Source organism: Pristis pectinata, chromosome 16 (genome assembly GCF_009764475.1).
Source record: "Pristis pectinata isolate sPriPec2 chromosome 16, sPriPec2.1.pri, whole genome shotgun sequence".
Taxonomy (NCBI): domain Eukaryota; kingdom Metazoa; phylum Chordata; class Chondrichthyes; order Rhinopristiformes; family Pristidae; genus Pristis; species Pristis pectinata.
In genome coordinates this window covers 45232693-45257512 of record NC_067420.1, presented here as the reverse complement: position 1 = coordinate 45257512, position 24820 = coordinate 45232693, and the positions used below count along the sequence as shown (strand labels likewise).

General features: G+C 44.1%; 2 protein-coding genes across 10 annotated transcripts in view; both read right to left on the bottom strand.

Moving 5' to 3' along the window:
* The window catches only part of rbl1 (retinoblastoma-like 1 (p107)), a 46257-nt gene extending 33544 nt beyond the window's left edge, over window positions 1-12713 (bottom strand). Inside the window, exons 1-6 of the mRNA XM_052031342.1 lie at window positions 12329-12713; window positions 7823-7956; window positions 6646-6846; window positions 5507-5571; window positions 1550-1678; window positions 256-416 (exon numbers count right to left, since the gene is read on the bottom strand). Coding sequence (XP_051887302.1) covers window positions 256-416; window positions 1550-1678; window positions 5507-5571; window positions 6646-6846; window positions 7823-7956; window positions 12329-12463 — 825 coding nt within the window. The 5' untranslated portion in view covers window positions 12464-12713. The remainder of the gene's footprint in view (window positions 1-255; window positions 417-1549; window positions 1679-5506; window positions 5572-6645; window positions 6847-7822; window positions 7957-12328) is intronic.
* A 2238-nt stretch (window positions 12714-14951) lies between these two features.
* Window positions 14952-24820, bottom strand: part of chd6 (chromodomain helicase DNA binding protein 6) — a 162044-nt gene continuing 152175 nt past the window's right edge. For all 9 annotated transcript variants that reach the window (XM_052031323.1, XM_052031325.1, XM_052031326.1 and 6 more), the window contains one exon: window positions 14952-24071. In XM_052031323.1, coding sequence (XP_051887283.1) covers window positions 23181-24071 — 891 coding nt within the window. In that variant the 3' untranslated portion in view covers window positions 14952-23180. The remainder of the gene's footprint in view (window positions 24072-24820) is intronic.

Below are 24820 nucleotides of genomic sequence, written 5' to 3'. Positions count from 1 at the left end.
ATATCTGCTGTAATCTATTTAGCCACCCTCTGTGTGAAGTGGTTAGATATATTATAACAGATAATGTGTGAAGGCACTGAAGGTCAACTCAAGGAGGGAGAGAATGTGCACTCTTAATTAAACAGAAAATGTCTCTGCACAGTACACTTCAAACACGAGAAACAGCTACTGCTCTTATTTGATCATCTTTATTCTTAATAATAACAGTATGTAGTGATAGTGCAATTCAAATGTTTACTTCCCTTCTTGGCTTACCTTCCTTTCAAATAACTTCTTAATGTAAGGTTTCCAGTAGTGCTCCTTGATACCTTTTGCTTCTACTATGAGCCCATCATGCAAGTCACATAGTTTCTCAATGATACACGGTGGCTGCACTGGGGGCTTATAGTCCTGGCTGCCAAACTCTGCTGGCAAACCTGCATAATGCACAAATGAATGTAATTTAAAGAAAGTAATTTAATCAGGAAAAAATCTTTTTATATTTCTCCTTGAGAATTTAAACTTGAAAAAAAATGTAATTACGCGGCAAAAAAATTGGTCATTTCATTCAGGGTCCGTCTGTTACCCTATAGCCAATCCATACCCAAACTTCATTCACTTGCCTATTCTCCATATCCCCGGATGTCATTGGAGAAGGGCTCCAGCATTCAAAAAAAAACCCATGAGAGAAACACTGCTTCCTGATTTTGTTACTAAATTGCACCATCACCTTCAGCACAAACTGCTGTGGCTAAGACAGCAGCTCATCAGCACCTTTTCAAGAAGCAAAAGGATAGAAAATAAAATCCCGGGTACATCAGCAACAGCCAATGAATTAGTTTAAAATCCTTCCCGAGTTGCAGTACTAAACTCCAAATAGTCCCCAGAATCCAGCATTTACAAATAATCAAAAGATTGTGCCATACCTGATATATCTTTTGGTAAAGTAGGTTTAATTTAAAAGCATAATGAGCACCAGTGCTTTTCCCCAATGACTTTCATTTTAAATGTAGGCCCCTGGAGAACTTTATTTCATGTAGTGCTCAACTCCAGAGTTTGAACCTACTCACTGACTTTAATCTTAAAATGAAACTCGTAAACACCCAGGAGTGATTTCTAATCCAGGGAGGGGTGGCATCCTTACCAGAAACAAAATCCAATTGAAACCAGCTAGACTATACTTTGCAGTCAAAACTGGCTCCGTTTCAAGATAACTGGATCAAGTCTGCTGCTTCCGATGCAAGCTAAATAGATTCAGTTGAAAAAACGAATCAATATTTCCTACTCGTTTGTAATAACAAATCAATACAATTCTGCACCCGACACCAGAAGGAACAGCAGTGCAGTAAGTTTTTAAGATCTTGTGATTCAAATGGGAAATTTATGATTCAAATTTGGATTGCCCAACTCAAGGGGCAATTTCCCGAGTTTATATTAACACCATATCAAAAAGTTGCGTAATGTGGGGAACTTGCATGGCCTAGTAGAATTGATGAAATAATTTTAGATTCAGGGCTCACAACTGATCAAAAGATGTGCATCATACATAGGCAAAACCAGCAGTTCTTACCTTCAAACCCCGGGTTAAGTAGATCTTTTCTGTTAGGACATAGCAAGGCATTTCCAAACATGAGATCCAGGCAACAGAGCAAAAGGTGGTAAGAATTTACAAGGTCATCGCCAATCATACGGAAATTACCTGTGAAACAATGATATGTCAGTGATGTGAACTGGTGGTTTGAAGTTTCTCTCTTCACAGATGTTGCCTAAGCTGCTGTTCCCAGCATTTTCTGTTTTTGTTACTAATCAAAACACCCAGACATTTTTTAAGAAGAAAAATATTTATCAAAGAATCATAGATGAAATGTTACAAAGAAAGCATTCCTTGAAACATTTGCTCATTTCTTAGCATATGTGACTGATTGGAAAGAAAAGGCAAATTCCACAGATGTACAGAAGTAGATGTTCAGGAGCTGCGATGTCTGGGTGGACAAAGTAGACATACAGAACTTTTTTTGAATATTGGGAAAAAAGAGCAGGAGTAATTATTCCAACATATTTGCCAATATTTACTCCTCAATCTTAATCACCAACAGGGAATGCTGGAAATGTACACCAGGTCAGGCAGCACCTGAGGAGGGAAAGAAACAAGAGTTAATGTTTCAGGTTCAGATCTTCACTCATTTTTAAACATATTTTGAACTCAAATCTGTAAATATCTACTTTCTGCATCACCTATTTTCCCAAGGTATAATTACTTTTAAAAACCACTGCATTTAATTAATACTGAAAATTATTGACAAGTTTTGTTGTTGTTTTCACAATCAGATCAATATCCCTTAAGTTTGGAGGCTTACTAAGATTCCTATTTTAGTGTATCTGCTTATCTGTGCACCACAGTCTAATCCTAGTTAATAGATGTAGGCCCAGGATGCACTCAGAGGGACACAGTTACCCACTTCCAACTGCTGAGAGATACTACCCTAAACTCCTGCTCCTTGTCTTAAGGTTTCAAACCATCTTTAATTCATATGGCTTAATCTTTTCCAATTAATTCTTGTGTATTTAGTTAAGGTACAAGGAATACAAAATGTCAGGAAAAACTTAGCGCAAAGGTATTGAAAAGGTGTGAAGCAGAGAAACTTAGGGATTCAAATACATGATTCCCAGAAAATGCAAGTCATAAACATACCAACAGAACTTGAGTGTTTAGGAATGGGACACAGAATACAGGAACAAAGTTAATGATGAAATAACCTAAGACACTGTTAGGTGGTACTTAAAACAATTTGTACAGCTGTTTTAGAAAAGAGATGGACAGACTATGTACAGTACAAATTCACTAGCTGCCATGGCTGGGAAGCTACACTTATGAGGGCAGACCTGAGATACGGGAGCTTTCTCAACTGCAAGCAAGTTCTGATATAATAGAGAGAGCTTTTATTTTCCTGATAAGGAAGTAGTGACAAATGGTCCCTAAAGATAAAGATTAGGGGAAACATCTTTACATGGGGAAAGTATAGGGGTTAACGAAAAACTGGATATGCATTTGAGGAAAATACATGGAAGGTGGCAAAGCAGGGCGGGGGGGGCGGCGGTGAGGGACAATGGGACGAGTTCCTACATTGGTAGGATCAGCACAAGTGAAATGGCCGAATGGTCTCATTCCATGTTCTGAATTTCTCTGGTGGGTGTAACAGGAAACCAGAATTGTGCCAGTAGGTCTTAGTCTTATTGGAAAAAAGTTCTGAGAATGTAGCCCTTCTCTGAGCACAAGTTTTTAAAGTGCAATTTAACCTCACAACTTGAGTTAGAAAGAATAGTACTATCATTGAAACATTGTGTGACAGGAGGCAAACTGACAAATGAGTTCAGAGGTTTACTGTATACTGTGCAAACTGTGTACTGCTAGAAACCCAGATAACGTTGAACACGTGGAAAGTGTTTAAGGATCAAATACATAAGGTACAGGACAGGTATATCCTGATTAGAACAAAGGACATGAACGGCAAAATAAGGGAACCCTGAATGTCCAGAGAAGTGATGAACTTAGTCAAGAAGAAAAAGGACAAGTATGTAGAGCTTCAGAAGTTAGGATCAGACAGAGCACGTGAGGACTATAAAGAAGCTAGAAATGAACTCAAGAAAGGAATTAGGCAAGTCAGGAGGGGCCATGAAAAGTCCTTAGCAAGTAGGAATAAGGAGAATCCAAAGGCATTCTATACCTAGATAAGGAATAAGAGGATAACGAGGGAGAGGGTAGGACCACTTAAGGATAAAGAAAGGAACCTATGTTTGAATGCAGAGGATGTGGGTGAGGTTCTGCATATTTCTCTTCAGTATTTACCCAGGAAAGGGACATGCAGGATGCAGAAATTGGAACTGAGGGTGGAAACGTGTTAGGGCATTTAGAGGTCAAGGAGGAGGTAGTGTTAGGTCTCCTGAACAGTATTAAGGTGGAAAAGTCCACGGGGCCCAATGGGATATACCCCAGTTACTGAGGAAGGCGAGAGAGGAAAGAGCTGGGGCCTTGACCAGTATCTTTCTCTCCTCTTTGACCATGGGTGAGGTCCCAGAGGACTGGCGAGTGGCTAATGGTGTTCCTCTATTTAAGAAAGGAACAAGGGAAAATCCGGGGAACTATAGACTGATGAGTCTCATGTCAGTTGTAGGGAAATTGCTGGAGAAAATTCTTTGATATGGGATATACATGCATTTGGAATCCAACGGCTTGATTAGCGAAAGCCAGCATGGCTTTGTGCGGGGCAAGTCGTGTCTTACTAACCTGGTTGAAGTTTTTGACAAGATGACGGGAGAGATTGATGAAGGTAGAACTGTGGATGTCATCTATATGGACTTCAGTGAGGCATTTGACAAGGTCCCACATCATCGGTTAATCAAGGAAGTTTGGATGCATGGGGTCAATGGAGAATTGGCTGTGTGGATCCAGAACTGGCTTGCCAACTGGTTGAAGGGACTTATTCAGGCTGGAGGGCTGTGAGTAGTGGTGTTCTGCAGGAATCTGTACTGGGACCTCTGCTGTTTGTGATGTACATAAATGACCTGGATGAGTATGTTGATGGGTGGGTTAGTAAGTTTGCAGACGATACCAAGATTGGTGCAGTTGTGAATAGTGTAGAAGACTGGCAACGGATACAGCGGGATATAGATCAGTTGCAGATGTGGGCAGAGAAATGGCAGATGGAGTTTAACCCAGATAAATGTGAGGTGTTGCATCTTGGTGGGATTAATGTCAAGAGGCAGTACGCTCTAAAGGGCAAGACCCTTAACAGTGTAGAAGAGCAGAGAGGCCTTGGGGTGCAAATCTAAGGCTCACTGAAAGTGGCTACACAGGTAGACAGGGTGGTTCAGAAGGCTTCTGGAATGCTTGCTTTCATTAATTGAGGTATTGAGTACAGGAGTCAAGAAGTCATGATGCATCTCTATAGAACTCTGGTTAGGCTGCATTTCGAGTATTGCGTGCAATTCTGGTCACCTCACTACAGAAAGGATGTCGAGGCTTTAGAGAGGGTGCAGAGGTGGTTTACTAGGATGCTGCCTGGATCAGAGGTCATGTGCTGTCAGGGAGGCTGGACAAACTTGGGCTCTTTTCTCTGGAGCAGCGGAGGCTGAGGGGTGATCTGTTGGAAGTGTATAAAATTATGAAGGGCATAGGTAGGGTGGACAAGCAATATCTTTTTCCCACTACTGAGCAATCCAATACCAGAGGGCATGCATTTAAGGTGAGTGGGGGTAGGATTAGAACAGACGTCAGGGGTATTTTTTTTAAACTCAGCGTGGTGGATGCCTGGAAGGCGTTGCCTGATAGGGTGGTGGAGGCAAATACATTGGTAGCTTTTGAGGGGCTTGATTGGACACATGAATGAAAGGAAAATGGAGGGATATGGGCATTCTGTAGGTAGAAGGGATTAGCTATGTCGGCACAACATTGTGGGCCAAAGGGCCTGTTCTGTACTGTTCTATGTTCCATAACTAATGAGAGAGAAACAGGAACAAAATCTCTCACCTTTAATGTACACAAATAAGGTCCAGCAAAAACTAAAAGCATCAGTTACACTGCATGGAAGACGCCTGTAAAATAATCAAAATTATATTATAAATAGAATGGCAGAGTATTTTTTTCAGTGTTACAGCGGAAGCTCACTGTGGCCAACCATAGAACCATACTTCAGAGTTGGCTTCTGCTTTCAAGACAGAATAAAATGGCACAATAATCCAGAGGAAAAAATCCAACTTTCTTCCATGACCGTCATAAATTGGCAGAGTATGAATTCCTGCTAATTCTTGAGCTCATGCTCCAAATACTGGAGGACCTTGATACGCTGGTTTATGAAGCACAGGAGGTTAACATGCATCTCCAGAAAAAAAGAAAGCAAACAGTATTTTTGGCATTATTGCAAGTGACTGGAGTACAACAGTAACCAACTACACAAGTTTTTCAGACCAGATTGAGTGGTGGATGGAGTTTTGGTCTTAGTATTGAGGGAAAGCTATACCTGCCTTGGAGGCAATACAGCAGCTTTACTAGGTTGATTTCAAGAATGAGAGGGTTGTCTTATGAGAGACTGAGTAAGATAGGTCTATGTTCCCTGGTTTTGAAAAAATGATTTAATTTAAACTTACAAGGTTTGAGAGGGTAGCTGCCGAGAAACTGTTACTTCAGGTTGGAGAGTCCAGAACTAGGGGCATAGACTCAGGATGAGGTGTTGTTCTTCCAGGAATGAGAAGGAGAAATTTATTTACACAGAGTATTGTGCACCTTTGTATGGGTTAGGGTGACCACAAGGGCTGTGGACACTCAGTAAGCTCTGTCTTTTCAAGATTGAGAGCAATACAGTTATTGGACACTGAAAGAATAAAGGGATATGAGATTGAGCAGGGAAGTAGATGAGGCACAAGATCAGCTTGAAGCTCACACGACCTACACTGGGTTCTATCTTTTATGAATAAATGTCTTCCTTGTGGTTCTATTGTCCACTTTCTCAGTGCCAAAAATGAGCCTTTAAATTAGCTGCCAGGCTAGCAGACAACACAGCACTAGGTCCAATGTTTTTGTACCGAGGTTTAAAGTTGTAACTTAGCAACCTTGACTCTAAAATTGAAATGAAGATTAAGGTACCAAGACAAAACAGATAAATAACGTGCCTCTGTTTTCTGCTTCTCTGAAGCCGAGGCTGATCCTGGTGACGATTTTGAAACATGTCCAAAAATATAGGTTCAAATTTTCTGAAGATAACAGTGGAAACTTCAAAATTCCTTTCCAACTGCTCTACTCGCTTTCGGAAGTCTTGGGATAAGTTAGCCATATCTGCCCATTTCTTCATCTTGCTGAAGAATTGGATTAGGCTGTAAGAATGGCAGAAGATGAAAAGAGTGAAAATTAGTGAAAGACCAGGATCCATATGTGAAATAATTGCTGGTGCAGTGAAATATTAAATTTTTACTTTTAGAATCATAGCACAAAAATAAGTTATTACATCAATAATGCTTTGTAATTGATTGAAAATATTAAGGATTATGGCAATGTCACAACAAGGTGTTTGATCTTTCTGAAGTTGCCAAAAGTTAATTACTCCTAATTTAGTAAGCAATAAGAAAGCAATCGTAACCAATGGGGTAAACAATAATCAGTCTAATGATGAGGTCCATATATTTGTAAATATGTTCAGATCCCTCAATGGCTCTAGCTCTCCCCTTCCCTAGCTCTGCCAAGTCTCTATTCTTTTACTGGCTTCTTACGTACCTTCTCCCCAACTTTCACACCGCCAATGACAGCTATGCCCAATACACTACAATCCTTCCCCAAACTTCTGTCTTGCCGTTTCATCAACTCTTCAAACTACTGGTCCTTCATACTTCATGGTGTCAGTGTCTACAATTCCCCCTGCATCCTGTGAAGAGTTAAGGTGGAAGTCATAATTCAGACTCTACTGAAATAATAATTCAGGATAAAATGGGCTATTCTGGAGTTTGCCCACACTTTAAAATAATAATTTAAGAGAATGTAATTGACAATCCTATTCTCAACTGAGACGATGCACAATCTAAGGCTAATTTATTTTTTAAAACGAATGATTAATAATGTACAGTCACATCATATAACTTTTCAAATGTGAAATGCAGATAGAAATCTCATTATACTTTGAACCCCAAAGCAGAATGTTCTTTTCAAAAATGATACAAGCATTCCACAAGCTTACTCAGTCAGAACTAAGTGTCATTCCAACAAACATCAACACTCTCCCACGCGAGACAAAGGGAAGAGGGACTGTATCTATTGCACTACCCTGCTTCTAGCTCTGGAACATGACATAATTGTTACCTTAACTTTGACGAGCGAAGAATTCTTGTCAATGAAACACCATTTCCTTCCATCATTCCCTTGCCGACAGTTGGGGTGATGCTTTTTCGACAGGCCACATATAAAGCACAAGCCAGCCAATGTAGAGTTTCTCCCTAAGAAAAACAGGTTTATAAAAACATTGGGCTGACTCTTCATGGGAAGTGCCAACAGTTCTGCAGTGAACTACTAGCACTCACTCAGATAAAAGTCTTGAAACGTTGAATGATGTTTTTCAGCATTTAAGCTTATGGTGAGGACATGAACTCTCAAATTGTGTCCAGATTCAATTTGGAGCAGGATCTGCAAACTATAGAGTTATACAGGATGAAGGTGGCCCTTTGGCCCACCATATCCATGCCGGCCATAAAGTACCTACCTAATAATAACCCCCTTTTCCCAGCACTTGGCCCATAGATTTCTACACCACAGCCTTTCAAGTGCTCATCTAAGTTATTGCTTAAATGGTGTGAGGGAATTTGCCTCCATTATTTCCTCAGGCAGCTTATTCCAGATTTCAACCATGCTCTGGGTGAAAATATTCTCAAACCTCCTATCCTATGTTGTCTGGTTAGGGGAAAGTTTATCACTATATACTGTCTATGCCCCTCAATTTTGTCTACCTCAATCAGATCCTCAATCAGAAAACAAACCCAGCCTGTCTCCTCCTCATAACATCCTGGTGAACCACCTCTGCATCCTCTGCAGTGCAATCACATCCTTTCTAGTACGGCGACCAGAACTTTGCACAATACTCTAGTTGTGGACTAACCAACGTTTTATGTAGTTGTAACATACCCTCCCTGTTCTTTATTCTATGTATCGGCTAACGAAGTGTCACATATGCCTTACTACTTCCTAAGGCCTCACCATCAAGTATATGCAACTCTTATTAATTTTCCCAAAGGGTAGACATTGAGATGTTTTCACTAGTGGGAGAATTTCAAAGGAGGCGACATAGTTTTAAGGGGTTGATCATTTATAACCGAGATACATAGAGATTTCTTCTCACAGTTGGTGGGGGGGGGGGGGGGGTGGTGGTGGTGGTGTATCCTCCGGAATTCTCTGCCCCAGAGAGATATGGAAGCTAGATCATTGGAAGGATTTAAATAGGAGGTAGATATATTTTTGAAAGATCAGGGAATTGACAGCTACAGGGATCTGCCACAGAAGAGGAGTTGCAGCCTGGGGCAGGTCAGCCATGATCACATTGAGTGGCAGAGCAGTCTTGAGAGCCCAGGTGGCCTTTCCTGCTTCTATTTCCTTGTGTTCAAAGTGCAAAGGCTTCTGTTTTTCAGGATTAAATCCCATCCATCTTTGCTTTGCCCAGTTTGCCAACTCATCAAGTTTATCCAGTAGCCAAAGACTATCCTCTTCACCATCAACAACACAATTGATTTTTGTGTCATCTGTAAACTTATGAATACTTCCTACTTTCACCCCCAGATTGTTCATATATAACACAATAAAGAATCCCAGGACAGATCCCTGTGATACACCAATGAACAGCCTTCCAGTTGCAAAAATCTCAACTATCACCTGCTGCCTTCTACCACCAAGCCAATTTTGGATCAAATTTGCCAAATTTCCCTAGATACTCTGGACTCTGACTTTCATTGCGTGTAAATTAAGTTGCATTATTAAAAAATTCTGTATTTGTCGCACGTTTTTAATTTTCTTAAGTGTCTTAAGTGCTCTTTAGGCATTCAGAAACTCTTCAGCTGTGTCAGATGGCAAAAGGGTGTGGGTTGATCATCTGCCAAAAGTTTACTCAGCAGTTTTGTGGATAGATTGCAATCCGTAGCATGCTCAATGACTGCTTACACACAAGCCAGTCAGAAATCCCAAGCAACTGGTTATCTTCAGAGCACAGAAATGTCTCTTCATCTCTGTCCTAAAATGCCAGCTCCTACATGAGGTGGTGACCTTTAGGCCCATACTGTCTGGGCAAGGAAGCAGCCTTTTATCACTTTGCTTGTCAATAATTGAATACATTTTGACAGGAACACCTCATATCCCTCTAAATTAGAGAACATAAACTCACGCTACACACCCCATAGAATAACTCATATTACAGGAATTAATCTGAACCTATGCCATGCCCCTCAAGTATATCCTTGCTCAAGAAGACAAAAGTGCACACAGTGCATCAGATGTTATCTCAATAAAGCTCACAAAATAGGAGCAGAACCAGGCCATCCAGCCCTTCAAGCCTGCCCCATATTTAACATCACGGCTCATCTGCCACAAGCCTCATTTCCTCTTCTGTGCCGATTCTCTACAGTTCTCAATTCTTTGATCTTTCAAAGATCTAAAAACTTGCACTCTAAATACCCCCAGTGATCTGGCCTCCACAACACCCTTGGGTAGAGAATTCTAGGGATTCACTTCCTCTACAAGAATTATTTACAATTTATATTAATGACCTGAATGATAGAGAGTGTAAGGTATCCAGATTTGCCAATGTCTCAAAGACAGGTGAAGGGCATGTCGAGATGAGAAATACTAGGACCCTGCAGCAGGATACATGTTGAGTGAGTGGGCAAAAACTTGTCAAATGGGGTGTGCATGACCCCACCAAGGGCATCAGGACATTATCTCCCACACCATTACTGACCTCATCACCTCAGGAGATCTCCCCCCATACAGGTACCAACATGATAGTCCCCAACCTAGGGCTGCCCGCTTCTATCTCCTCCCCAAAATCCACAAGCTGGACTGTCCCAGCAGACCTATTGTCTCCACAAGCTCTTGCTCCATGGAGCTCATATTCTCGTACCTGGACACTATCCTGTCCCCCCAGTCCAATCCCATTCCACCTACGTCTGTGACACATCACACACTCTCTAACTCTTCCATAGCTTTAAGTTTTCTGACACGTACAACCTCCTCTTCACTGTGGATGTCCAGTCCCTATATACCTCCATTCCCCATCGCGATGGCCTCACCGCCCTCCACTTCTTTTTTGACCAGAGATAGAACCGGTCCCCTTCCACTAACACACTCCTCACCTGGCTAAACTTGTCCTCACCCTAAACAACTTCACTTTTGATTCCTCTCACTTTCTACAGACCAAAGGCATTGTTAAGCACTCGCATGGGCCCCAGATATGCCTATCTCTTCGTTGGCTATGTTGAACAGTCTCTGTTCCAAGCCTATTCCAGCCCCATTCCTCACTCTTTCGCCGCGATATTGACGACTGCATTGGTGCCACCTCTTGTACCCGTGCAGAACTTGACAGTTTCATAAATTTTGCCACAAATTTTCATCCCACACTCCAATTCACTTGGACTATCTCTGACACTTCTCTCTCCTTCCTTGATCTTTCCATCTCAGGAGATTCCTTATCCACCGACATCTTCTACAAACCCACTGACACCCACAGCTACCTCGATTACAGCTCCTCCCACCCTGTCTCTTGCAAGGACGCGATCCCTTTTTCTCAATTTCTCCGCCTCTGCTGCATCTGTTCCCATGATGAGGCTTTCCACTCCAGGACATCCGAGATGTCCAACTTCTTTCCTAACTGTAGCTTCCTCCCCGACTGTGGTCGGGAGAGCTTGCACCCATATCTCTGCCATTTCCCGCAACTCCGCTCTCACCCCCACCTGTCCTAGAACCAACAGGGACAGGGTCCCCCTTGTCTTCACATTTCATCCCACCAGCCTACATTTCCAACATGTCATTCTCTGGGACCCCACTACCAAGCATATCCTCCCCTCCCCACCCGTTTCTGCCTTTCACAGAGACAACTCTCTCCGTGACTCCCAAGTTCACTCCTCTCCCCACCTGCAGCCACCTGCCCCCCTCCCCACCTTGGGGACTTTCCACTGCACCTGCCATAGGTGCAACACCTGCCCCTACACCACCTCCATCCAGGAACCCAAACAGTCCTTTCAGGTGAGACAGAAATTCACCTGCACCTCCCATAATATCATCTACTGCATTCGGTGTTCCCTCTTTTTCTTCCTCCCCTTACTTTTGACCCATATCTCGTACCTGCATCTACCTAGAACCACCCTGTGCCCACCCCGCCCCCACTTTAGTCCACCCATCACTGCTCTGCTTTTCCATCCTGTATGTATTGCTTCCCCTTTTCCTATCTTCAATCCTGAAGAAGGGTCCCGACCCGAAACTTTTCTCCACGGATGCTGCCTGGCCTGCTAAGTTCCTCCATCATCACAGAGGTTTCCGTCTAGATTCCAGCATCTGCGGTCTTTTGTTTCTCCCGGGTGACCGGGACCCTCCCAGCTCTCCCGGGTGACCGGGACCCTCCCCTCGCCCCCTCCCCCTCAGCTCCCGGGAGACCGGGACACTCCCCCCTCCCCTCCCCAGCTCCCGGGGAGCCGGGACACTCAACCCTCCCCTCGCACCCCCCACCGCTCCCGGGGAGCCGGGACACTCCCCTCACCCCACCCCTCCCCAGGTCCCGGAGGGCCGGGACACTCCCCCCTCCCGGGGGACCGGGACCCCCCCCCCCCCCCTCACCTCCAGGGTGTAGGTGCTGCCGATCCGCTGGAAACTGCCCCAAGCCTCGGCGCCCGTCTCCGGATCCAGATTCAGGTCCTGACACAGTTTGTCGAAGCTCTCGCTCGCCCGCCGCTGCTCCTCGCCGCCCGGCATCGCCCCGCCGCCGGCGCCGCCCCGCCCGCCGCCCGCACCGGGAACTTTGGCGGATCCGCCGCAAGTTTTGCGCCGGTTTAAATCCCTCGGCGGCCCGCGATCCCAGGCTGCCCCGCGGCCAGTGGCGCCAAAACCGCCTAACACCTCTCCATCGCACAGCGCCTTCCGCCGCCACTCCCGGCCCCCAGCTCCCCGTCGTCAGCTACCCACACACAGTCTGCACCAAACACCATTTCCCTCCGAGATCCACATTTAATTCGACTCATCACGACCTTTAACGTGATCTCTTGGCTGAACCCGAGAGAGAGCGGGAGCGGCGCAGTGGATGGATCCAGCGGGTAGGTGCGGCGTTCTGGACTACTTTCCGTGGGGAATGCCGGGATATGTAGTCAGTACCGAGCTCGGGGGGGGGGGGGGTGGTCTCCTGATGAGGGAGCGGGGGGGGGGGGGTGGTCTCCTGATGAGGGAGCGGGGGGGGGGGGTGGTCTCCTGATGAGGGAGCGGGGGGGGGGTGGTCTCCTGATGAGGGAGCGGGGGGGGGGGGGGTGGTCTCCTGATGAGGGAGCGGGGGGGGGGGGGTGGTCTCCTGATGAGGGAGCGGGGGGGGGGGGGTGGTCTCCTGATGAGGGAGCGGGGGGGGGGGGGGGTGGTCTCCTGATGAGGGAGCGGGGGGGGGGGGTGGTCTCCTGATGAGGGAGCGGGGGGGGGGGGGTGGTCTCCTGATGAGGGAGCGGGGGGGGGGGGTGGTCTCCTGATGAGGGAGCGGGGGGGGGGGGTGGTCTCCTGATGAGGGAGCGGGGGGGGGGGGGGTGGTCTCCTGATGAGGGAGCGGGGGGGGGGGGGGGTGGTCTCCTGATGAGGGAGCGGGGGGGGGGGGTGGTCTCCTGATGAGGGAGCGGGGGTGGTCTCCTGATGAGGGAGCGGGGGGGGTGGTCCTGATGGGGGAGTCGGGGGTGGGGGGGTGGTCCTGATGGGGGAGCCAGGGGTGGTCCTGATGGGGGAGCCGGGGGTGGGGGGGGGTGGTCCTGATGGGGGAGTCGGGGGTGGGGGGGGGGGTGGTCCTGATGGGGGAGCCGGGGGTGGGGGGTGGTCCTTATGGGGGAGCAGGGGGTGGGGGGGGGGGGGTCCTGATGGGGGAGTCGGGGGTGGGGGGGGGTGGTCCTGATGGGGGAGCCGGGGGTGGGGGGTGGTCCTGATGGGGGAGCCGGGGGGGGTCTCCTGATGAGGGAGCGGGGGGGGCCTGATGGGGGAGGGGTGGGAAGGAAGGGGCATTGGATTTGGGTGATGGAAGGGTAATGAGAGATTGGGGGTCCAATGAGGGACGTGGGGAAGAGTGCAAAGGGTGGGATGGAGGGAGAGTGACATGAGTACCATGTTTGGGGGCAGGGTGATCCAAGAAAGGGGAGTTGGTGGATTGGGTTATCCCATCACTTGCTGCTGAAAGTGGTGGGACATGGACTCTGCCTGAGCTGGGCTTAATCACAGGAAACGAACAGCCCCATCCTCTCCCTGAACTAACCTATGGTGGAAAAGAGCTGGAGAAAAAGTAGGGACATAGCCACTGTACCACCATCCCTCTCCTGAACCTCTGTCCCACAGCTTCACACCTAGAGGCACACAGACTCAGTTATGGTCTGAAGCCCACTGAGTTGCAAAATGCCAACTAGAAAGGGTTTAAAATTTTAAAAGTAAAAAAAATATGAATGATGAACAATGGATCGATTCAAATCTGAGATGGAAAGGATGGATTTTAATTTGCTCAGTATATCAAGCGATATGGAACAAATGTACAAGTGAGATGTAGACCATGATCTCAGTGAATGGCAGAATGAACCCAAGGGGTTAAATGGCACATTCCCATCTAAATGAAATCACGGCAGTATTATTTAAAATGATGTCCTTAATATTTAATAATACTGAGCACATGCATAGATTATGATACTAAAAGTCTGAATTAGCCATCAGAGTCAGTAACCTGGGGATAGAGATTATAAAGGCATTTCCTGTGCAAGTTGGTACTTGTTGTAGTAAAATGTTTTCATCCAGGTGCCTTACTCAGAGGGCAAAGAATGAGGATCTGTGACAGGAATTTTGAGCAAACATCTTCCATGCTAGGCAGCACTCCAACTGTAGACACCTTGCCATGGAGACAAAAATGCTCACTGTTTATGTAAAGCTATAATGTCACCATATTCAGGATAGTCTACCCATTCTCCCACCCCAAGTCATTAGCTTACTTTCTACTAATGAACAAAACACTCAGAACTAAAGTGACAAGGCTAAGCTGTCTGTCGAGGGCCATTGCTGGAGAGGCAGAGCACAAACAGCTCCCGGTGCCAATAATGTGTAGCACCGAACAAAGCCAGTCAATCTGAGACACAAATACCTAAAGCGTGGTCTTCAGGCATTCATGTATGGAGCAAACAGGATGGAAACTCTCACATGAGCCAATACCAACACTGCTCTATACCAGGATGTTAACATTTTATTGAGGCTTTCAACAAGTCAGGTACAGGATTAGGATACAAGAGCAATCATATCAGTAGAATTGGGGATACTGTTACAAAATAAATGAGGTATTCAGTACTTAGCGTAGTATTGCAACTAAATTTGAAAACAATGTCTTCTAAGGCTTAATCTTAAGAACAGGAAAATGGTAAGAGATTGAAGAGCAGAGAGAATCCTAAGCCATGATGCCATTAGTGGAGACAAGGGCAAACACAATTGGAAGAAGCCTTGATTGCCACAGGAACCTTGCATTACATATCCTTCTCACCCAATGCCTAGATGCTCCATTTGGAAACCAGCTCCAACTGGTGGCGTAGGTCGATTGGGGAGAGGGCGTGGGATGGGGAAGAGATCTCTCGTGCTTGGTAGGATTTGGAAATCATTCTATCACATGAGTATAAAGCAAAATTTGTCACAATTTGTCTGACAACTGTCAAAGCAATCCTGCTATTTGATTCCCTTCCTATTTGGGAGTTCCTTGCCATACAGCTGTCATGCTAGAACAGTACGGTGCAGGCCACCCGCTTGCTCATGGACCCTGACCAACCACGACCATCAGAAATAACCTGACAGAATAAGCAGAATCTTGGTTGCTCATCCCTTATTCTCTTCAGGCAGTTATTATTCTTGAGCTGTCTGAATTATTGATTTGGGAGAGCATTTCCTTATTAATACGGGCAGCCTCAGCTGACTACCTCTGGAAGCTGAAGCAGGGCTTGGTGGATCTGAAGACAATCTTGTACCCATCACACAATGGAGGCACACGTTTTTAAGACTGCAACAATGTGGACTTTAGAACAGCTGTACATCACAGACAGCATATACTAATCATTCATAAATTAAGACATCTAAAATATAAAAGTTATCAACTTCCATTTATCTTTTCTTTTATTGATAGTTAAATTTTATTCTGTTTCCAACACAATGGAAACAACAGTGGAAACAAAAGTTAATAAACACAGTGCTTGAATCATCACTGAACAGTTTATACTTAATGCCAGGTTACTGGAAATGCTCGACTGAAAAAAAACCTTCAGGACTGATTGGAATATTCCAAAGTCAAACTACATTATCACAAAGCAATTTCTGCAGGACCCCATTAGCATTCCTGGGCAAGTGATGCCTGTTTCACACCTCAAGGTCCAAGCAATTTTTGGGGCAGAGTGATAAGTAGAGAAGAGAATAGAAGCCACACTGTTAGAAACCAATGCGTGGGAGCAGGTGTTGTGTGACAAACTCCATTACCACTGGCAGCCTTTGGTTGATGGAACACCAGCTCACCTCCAAGTGTAAACACTGCAGACCAACCACAATGTGATGGAGATATGAAACAGGTACATCTGGAAAAAGGCATTATTTAGGTAATTCCTGCGGTGATGTTTTCTCCATTGCCAGTTCAACATGCAATGCTTTCAAAAGGGTTGAAGGTTTATGCTCCAGCTTCACAAGAAACGTTTGACTCATTTCCACCCTCCTCCAAAACCAATAAGCAAACCGCAGGGTGCAGTTAGAAATTAACTCTGGCTCTTCCAGCTATTTCTGGGTCTAGTTAGCACAAGGTAACAAGAACACACATACCTTTCATGAACACTGAAACATTTAAAATTATTGATTTAAGTGGGGTGGTCTACAAGAGGGCTTATCTTTCAGTGCTGCCGTCTGATCCAAACAAAATTGGTACATCAAACTAAAAACATAGCTCAAAAGGAAACTGAGTGGAACCAGTGACCAGCATATAGTCTGTACACCTATATATAAATTACACAAAAGGAATACCTATAAAAAAGTAAAACTCAACAAATTAAAAGGATAAATAGAAGAAACTACACACAGTCTAGTTTCACTTTCCACTGCCATTGTGTAACAGAGTGTCTAAGCAGTTCTAAAATTTTTTTTAAATTTTTCATTTTACTCATTATTCTACAGTGGCCTCATTACAAAACAAAGCCTGCTGAAATGAACAGAGGAACAGAAATATACTTCACAAATTCTTTATACAACACATAACAGTTCTCTAATTTATTGCTATAATTCTCTAAAGAGTCCCTCTGCATTTTAAATAAAGAATGTCAAGTATATTTTTATATTTACAGAAGGTCTGGCCTTGTGATATGTAGCCCATTCTTCCCATTCTCAATTTGTGCTCGTTTCTCATAATATACAGCTTGCTTTGTGATATAAATGTAACTTGTTCCAAACACAGCTTTAAACCACTGCAATTCATTCACCCTGGTCTGCTGCTGCTAACTGACGTTCCACCCCCACAATTCCTTCACAGGTACCTTGTTATTGGTTCAATCAGCATTTGGTCAATTTACGATAAAGAGCAAAAACAAAATGATGAACTGAGGTTACCTTTCCATAACACTCAAAATGTGCTCTTTAGACAGGGATCAGATCCCATAAAATTAACTTTGTGAGATTACTTCGCAGAGTTCAAGTAAAAGGATTCATCCTGACCAGGTCTGACTCAAAGTGGCTCCCTGTAGTGCGCATTCTGCATCAAATTCTCAAAATTCTTTTTTTTTATTTTTAAAAACACGTTATTACATAGATAACTATAGGGCTTATCTGCAAACAGGAATGGTTTTGAAAGCTTATACCTTTTTTTTCCTCTTTGCTAAGCTTTTAGTGTTAGAAGTCTTTGTAGCAGGAAATGGAAAGTCTGCACAGGGCACTGCAGAGTAAGAGTTATCATGTTATAAAAAGACATACTCCCATTTATTGGTCTGCTCAAGCCATACAGACTATCCTCAAAAGCAATTTCAACAATACTTGTGTCAGTTAGACTGTATGATCAGGAGTGGATTTGCACAATTTTTTGCACCCAATTATGGCCGAATAAAAGAACAATGGAGAATCTTATGAAACGTGGGAGGTCCATTAGACCAGTAATTCACTCCAAGAAGTGTTGCATCTTGCTCCAGTAAATGTCCATCAATCCTTCCAACAATTTGTGACAGTTGGTTACCGAGTCTGCCATCTGGAATTCTCACTGACAGTTGAAACCAAAGTCCGCGGAGGTCTGCCTTTCCTGACTTAAGACTAAACTGTGCTCCTGTCTCTCCTAAAACGCTCTTGGATCTGCATTACCACTGGGTAACAGCAAAAGAGGACTTGAATACTCATAACCCATTTGTGTGACTGATAACAACAAGAAAGTGGGGCTTGGGGCTATGTAATCTGTACTTTCACAAATCAAGAGCAAAAAACAAACTGCTGGAGGAACTCAGCGGGTCAAGCAGCATCTGATGCAGGGTCTTAACCCACAACGTCGACCATCCCTTTGCCTCCACAGATGCTGCCTGACCCACTGAGTTCCTCCTGCAGTTTTTTTTTTGCTTCAGATTCCAGCATCTGCAGTCTGTGTCTCCATTTCACACCAGAACAGAGTATAGCACGAGCATCAGATCAAAATTACATCAGGAAAATAGAGAGCAAGATTCACAAAACTGAACAACCTTCCCTCAAGATTTATTATTGTTAAAAGGTGCAGGTAGAAAACCAACCGTTACTGCAAATAATATTTGGACAAGGGACCAAACATTCCTCTAAAATTTAATAGATTCACTTTTATATTTAAGCAAACATACTCAATGAAGGAAAGGCTTTGCATAAATGAAAGTTGGGAATCTAGCAGAAGAAATATAAAGTTATATGTCATACAGAAAAGGGTGTAGAAAAAGGCGTTAATAAAATTGTAAGGGATAAAGTTAAAGAAGTTCTTTTAAATTTATTGAGATTTGTGAAAAGGAATATGGGCTGGTTAGAATCAGCAAATCTATAGCGGACCATAATGAAATGACAGGCACATTAATTCAGTGCTTTGTGCTCCTCCGAAACGGAATTAGGAAAACTATCAGTTGTACAGAAAAAAATAAAGGGTAAGAACTTAGTGTATTTAAATACAAATTAGACAATGTGCCAATAATGGGACTTAAGTTAGACACGGATTTGTACCCCAGGGTATCAGAAGAAACAGGCTGGGAAAGTTCAGAACGTCAGTCATAGTTTTCAAAAGCTGCAAAAATACAAGAATTGTGCTTCTGGATGGAAAATTGCATATGTCACTCCATTATTTAATGAAGGCAAAAATTAGGGAATTACAGATGTGTCAGTTTATTACTTATTGCTGGAATCTGTCAGCAAAGTCTGGTAGGTAGGGGTGAGATAATTGAATTGTGTAGAATGGTCTCCTCTGTTTTACTGGGAGATGGAGATGGGTTCGGGTGGTCACCAGGAAAGAGAAAAAAGGCAACAGCAATGCAAAACTGATGGTCAACTTCAAGATCCCCTCTTTAAACTGTTTTGTTTGGAAGTCATACTGATGGGATAGCCTCATCAGAAACCATGAAACAGACACCCAGGAGGCCAGAGAGGGGAAATGGGAATCTGCAGGCGGTGTGGATCAGTCAGTTCTTCAATATTGGTTCGCGGAACAGTGCTGCATTCTGATCCCCCAGTGGTCAGCCTCTGTGCGCCTACATTGCCACCCTAATCCAGTGTAGTCACTGGTGCTTGGTGCTGACCAAAGATTCTTTTAGCCATCAGTAACTACTGTTGTGTGCTCACCAGGCCTCAGTGCACAGCTATCTTACAAAGGCTTTTTTAACACCTCAATTGGAAGACACTGCTTCCCTGGCCAATTTTAAAGCTTTTATTTAAACTTAATCTTGAAAGAGGGAGGCTACCTGCATCCAGGACCTCACCCAAGTCCCTTTGACCAACCACTTGAAAATATGAAACACAAGCTGCCAGGTACAGCCCAACCTGCACTTCATTCTCCATACATCAGTCTAAATGTGCTGTTCATATTGCAACACAACACCTTCCTGAAAAAGCGATCAGCAATTCAGATGACACACAGTTAAAATATCACCTGCTACCAGGTTCCTTCCACAGCACCACCCAACAATGGATACTTCACCACGTTGCATTGCTCCTTACTGGGATTGTACATATTTCACTTCTCAAACTGTTTTACCTTAGTAGACAAGTTATGTCCAAACTAACTACAGAATTGTATTGAAAGCATCTTAAAAGGTCAACTAATACAAGGAGAGTTGGCCTCCTCTCTCAACCATCTGTGTGAAATTGGCCTCCCTTTGCTTGATGTAAATTGATTGCTGTCTACACCTCTGTTAACATGATGTAACACAAGGCAAGTTCAGCAAGTTCAGTAAGCAATAGATGGGCAGGACTGCAACAGGATGCAACAACGCTGGTGGGAGGCAGTGGGTGGTGCAGGAAAATATTGTTTAGTCACCTGATTTCTGATACTTTTAACTCTTTTATCCCCAGCCCAAATGTCAATTTTGCACGAAGCAGCATCATTTGTGGAACATTTTAACAGTCAGATCCACATTTACCATTACTATTGTTTAGAGAACCTTTGGGTTTTCCAGGGACATTCAGGGTTAATTGCTGCTTTATATCACAGAGAGCAACTTTGCACAGTAAGAGACCAACTACAGTGTACACTTTTCCCCAGAAGTGATTTGGATTATCAGAACTGAGTGCAGACAAACATATGGGATACTGTCTCATCAAACACAGTGCATTTTTGTAAAGCATCTCCAATAAAAGATTTTGGAAATAATCTAAAGTTTTCAAACTTGAAACTGCTGAATACACCGTGCAAACATCAAAGACCATTTGCTTGCCTTTTAAGGTTAAAAAAAACAGAAGACAGAATTTTATAGTTAGTGATTCAGAATAATTATTATATATAATAAAAAACACAGACATTCAACAGATGAATAAATAATGTAGTAACGAAATATATGACTCAACATTTGGACCTCAGCACAATCCATAAGTTATGTAAGGTTGTAACAGTAAAGAAAATGAAAACCAACATTTGTTTTTAAAAAAAAACTTCAGTGGACAGTAAACGTTGAATACTTCAAAACTTGATATTCCCTTTGGAAATAAACCATCAACAAAAAGCTTCATCTCCAAGCTCAGTCATGGGACCTGGCACCAGGATACTGCTTCATCTCCAAACTCAGTCTCAGGACCTGGCACCAGGACATTTGCTTGGTTGAACTGAGGCCAGCGTCCACCTGTTGCCTCAGTCTGCTGGTATTGTCAAAGCAGCAAAGGGTAGGCCAAGGGGAAGGGAGTGTAGTTAAAAACTCTTTCCATGCATGCTGCCACTGTGATATCACTTCTTTATAGGATATTCCTCTCTGTTAATTAGCCACAATTAAACTGCATTCTGGCATCTTCTGAGCTATATGTTGGAAGTGGGGTGTGGGTGGGTGAGGGTGCAGAGAACAGGGGCATTTCATCAAATAATACTAACCCAGGCCACGTTCTCAATGCTCCACCAAGTTAATGAGGGACTTACACTGCCACCCACTCTGCAATGGACTGGATTCAGAAAGAGTCATCAAGAAAATTGGTCTTTAGTGACCCTTTTAAAAATTTTTTTTGTTGTTTAAAAATCAATAACAATTCACTAACTAAAGACTAAAAAAAGGCAGAAAATATTTGATTATAATCTGGCTCCCTCCCACCCTCATAAAACAACTAAAATACAAAAAAAACGTGTCATACAGTAACAGAAAAACCTCATCTTCCATTCACACACCTACTGAGTATTTTATTTTATAATTACACAAAATTACTACAGTAGGATTCAGAATCTCCTTGCTATGTGGAAACCAGTGTCCCAACACCTTACTACAGGGGTCAGCAGTACTACCAAAATGTGTTACATAAATCTGAGAAGCCAAGACTTTGAATTACAAGATGCTGTCTCATGGAGTTGGTGCAGAGGGTGCAGAGGTGCAGGAGGGAAGTGAGGTGGAATCTTTGGCAGGCCTGGTTACTGAGCACCAGCCTGCTGGCACATTGGCAGGACAAGCAGACAGAAGGGATACAGATTCTGGCTGTTGACAGCAGACAAAAGCAAGGCGTGATATCTGGCAAATACCTCATCAGTTCCTTAGCAGATGAACTTTAGCTAGAACTAGTTACAAGCAACTATTTAAAAAGCAAAAACTGCAGATGAACTCAGAAACAATAACAGAAAATGCTGTAACTACTCAGTAGATCAGGCAGCAGCTATGGAGAGAAAAGAGAGAATGATTCAGGTTGATGACTTTCCAGAGAACTGATGCGAGGTCACAGATCTCAAACAATAATGTTGTACTCTTTCTCCATAGCTGCTGCCTGACCTGTGTACTTCCAGCATTTTCTGCATTTACTAAAAGCAACTAATCTATAATTGGAGTTTCATGGCATCAATTTACCTTTATAGATCAGCACCAGTATTTACATCTGCTTGGCTCAAAATAACCTCTTGATCTGTGTATCACACAGGGCTACGAACTTGCTCCCACCAGATCTTGGTTTATATGTGTGTCACGCTGAGAATGCCAGTAATACAGCGCAACTCCCCTCGGTTTGTCACTCAGCTTTCTAACTGGTTCCTCAATCCAGAGAAAGAATCATTCTGTACATGCTTTGTGTATCTTTTAAAAGTCTAATTTGCAAACTTTTCCAGGGGATTTGTCCCGAAGGATCACTGTAATTTTTATTCACCTCATCCCTTCTCCCAGCATCAAATGCTCCAATTGGTTCCAATATAAGAGAAAGTGGAATGGCTATTGTGTGAGGTGTGCAATCCTATAAAGAGTTTATTGGATTGCGACACAAAGCCATAATGCAATGCCTAATAACAGACTCACCAACGGGCTACTGGTTCTGTGTAAAGGCAGGACAAGCACATAAACTCTCTCGATCTTGCCAGCCAGAGAGAGTTAAGCTGGCAGAATCCTCCCTCCTCTCCTGTGGCCAGGGTATTACAAAAAAAGGGAGGTGAAATACTGTTGGTGATCCCCTTATGTGACATCTAGGTGATGGAGAATCAGGACATTTTTGCCTCCTCACTTCTCTCTTCTCCCATCCCCAAAGACTAGCCCACCATAATCTCTGAAGCAACAACCAAAGCAGAGTTTGTGCTGTGGAGAATGCAGTCACCACTTAAAACTTACCATCAAAGCAACCTCAGAGGATGTCTTTTAACACAATTGCTTTAAATTCCTAAGCACCCCCCACAGTGTGAGTGGGGAGGAGGATTGGTGGGGAGGGGGAGGGTGGTTGGGGGAGAGAACAGTTCGAGGCAGGAAGGGATCATAAACATGGTTTAAAATATTAAATCAAGAAAATCTAAAAGTTGACCTAAAAGTAAATATAAATTCTACTCGGCATTCTGAGTACCATCTACAGAGTTTTTCTTAGTCTCCTGCACAGAACTGTCCTGTACGGCAGTGGAGTCTGTCGAATTTCTCGTGCTCTCTTCTGCTTTTGTTAGCTGTGGGCAGGGTTCAGTCCCATCATTTGGAGCCTCCTCCTTGGCTTTCTTCCTCTTCTTCTTTGGGCTTCCAGTGGTGTCTCCCTCAGAGTGCCCGGCTCGTGCAAAGCCAGGCATCGCCATGCTAACACCGTGCGGAAGGAACATGGAAGGGTATATTAATCCGGCAGGCATACTGTGCAGCAGGAATGGGTTGAAGGGCAACGCGTTGCTGGTGGTGACTCTGGCTTCTCCAGAGTCAGGGAAAGATGAACTCGGACCTGGTTTCTCCCCTGATAAAGAACCTTCCTCGTGTTTCCTCGACTCGGCAGCACCGCCCTGCTGTTCGCTGCCTTTATTTGCTTTCGAAGAAACACTTGTCGTCAATGTGGACGTACATGAAGTACTGGTACTTGACACCACTGATGGGCTGTTCAACAATCCCCCGACACCAAACACGTGTGACATCCCAGCCATCCCAGGGAGCATCATGGGCAACATGTTCAGGCTGTTCTTGCCATCCTCTCCTGAAGGGATTGTGGCAAATCCAGCTGGGAATCCCATCAGCCCAGCCAGCTGAAGGTTATGAATATTTCTGAGGTTCTGAAGGCTCACTAGATCCATCCCAGCGATGAGCCCGTTCATGAACATTGGTCCCATTGCCGAGGTGGTGTCACCGACAACACCGCCAGGTTTGACCATTTCACTCCGTGGTCTCCTCCCCCGCTTTCTGGCACCAGCCTCTTTCACCACGGGCTCCGTCAGGATGCGGCTGAACTTGTTCTCCGGTAGAAAGCCCTGAAGGTCAAAGTAAAAAGGCATAGATGAATGCAGCAGTGTCTCAAAACCCTAGGTAGAGACACACCTCAAAGCTCATCACTGGAAATCCAAAAGGCACAATACTGGTTTACATAACTTCCATCTACAACAAATGTTTGTTAGGTAATGGCACTGGGGGCAAGACCCAGATTCCCTGTGGATCTCCAGGACATAATCACTGCTCTTCCCTGCCTCCAGGTAAAGGGTTTGTTCCAGTGCCCTTAACATGTAACAGACTTGAAGCAACCTACCTGGCACCAACAATAATGTGAATTCAGCGAGAGAGAAGAACAAGTGTAATGATTCAGAGTGATTGGGTGGCAGTGTTTGGTGCAAAGAGATGGTAAAGGGGCTACAACAGGTTTGACTTTGAAAATACAATGCAGAGAAATATGAGGAGATCCAATTTGATAGAAAAAAATAGAAGGCCAGAATGGTGAGGGACTGAAAGGTGTTGGTGTTCAGAGGGACCCGAATGTCCTCGTACATCAATCAGTAAAAGTTAACCTGCAGACTCAACAGAAACGAGGGCAAACAGTATGTTGGTCTTTATTGCAGATGGATTTGAGTATGAGAGCAGAGACATCGTGCTCCAATTATACAGAGCCCCAGGAAGCAAATAAACCAATCTGGAGTCAGTGCATGAAAATGGTGCCAAAGTAAAACATCAGACCCAGTGTTACTCCACAGCAGAGTGGGTACAACCAGCCGGATCTCACACCCCTATC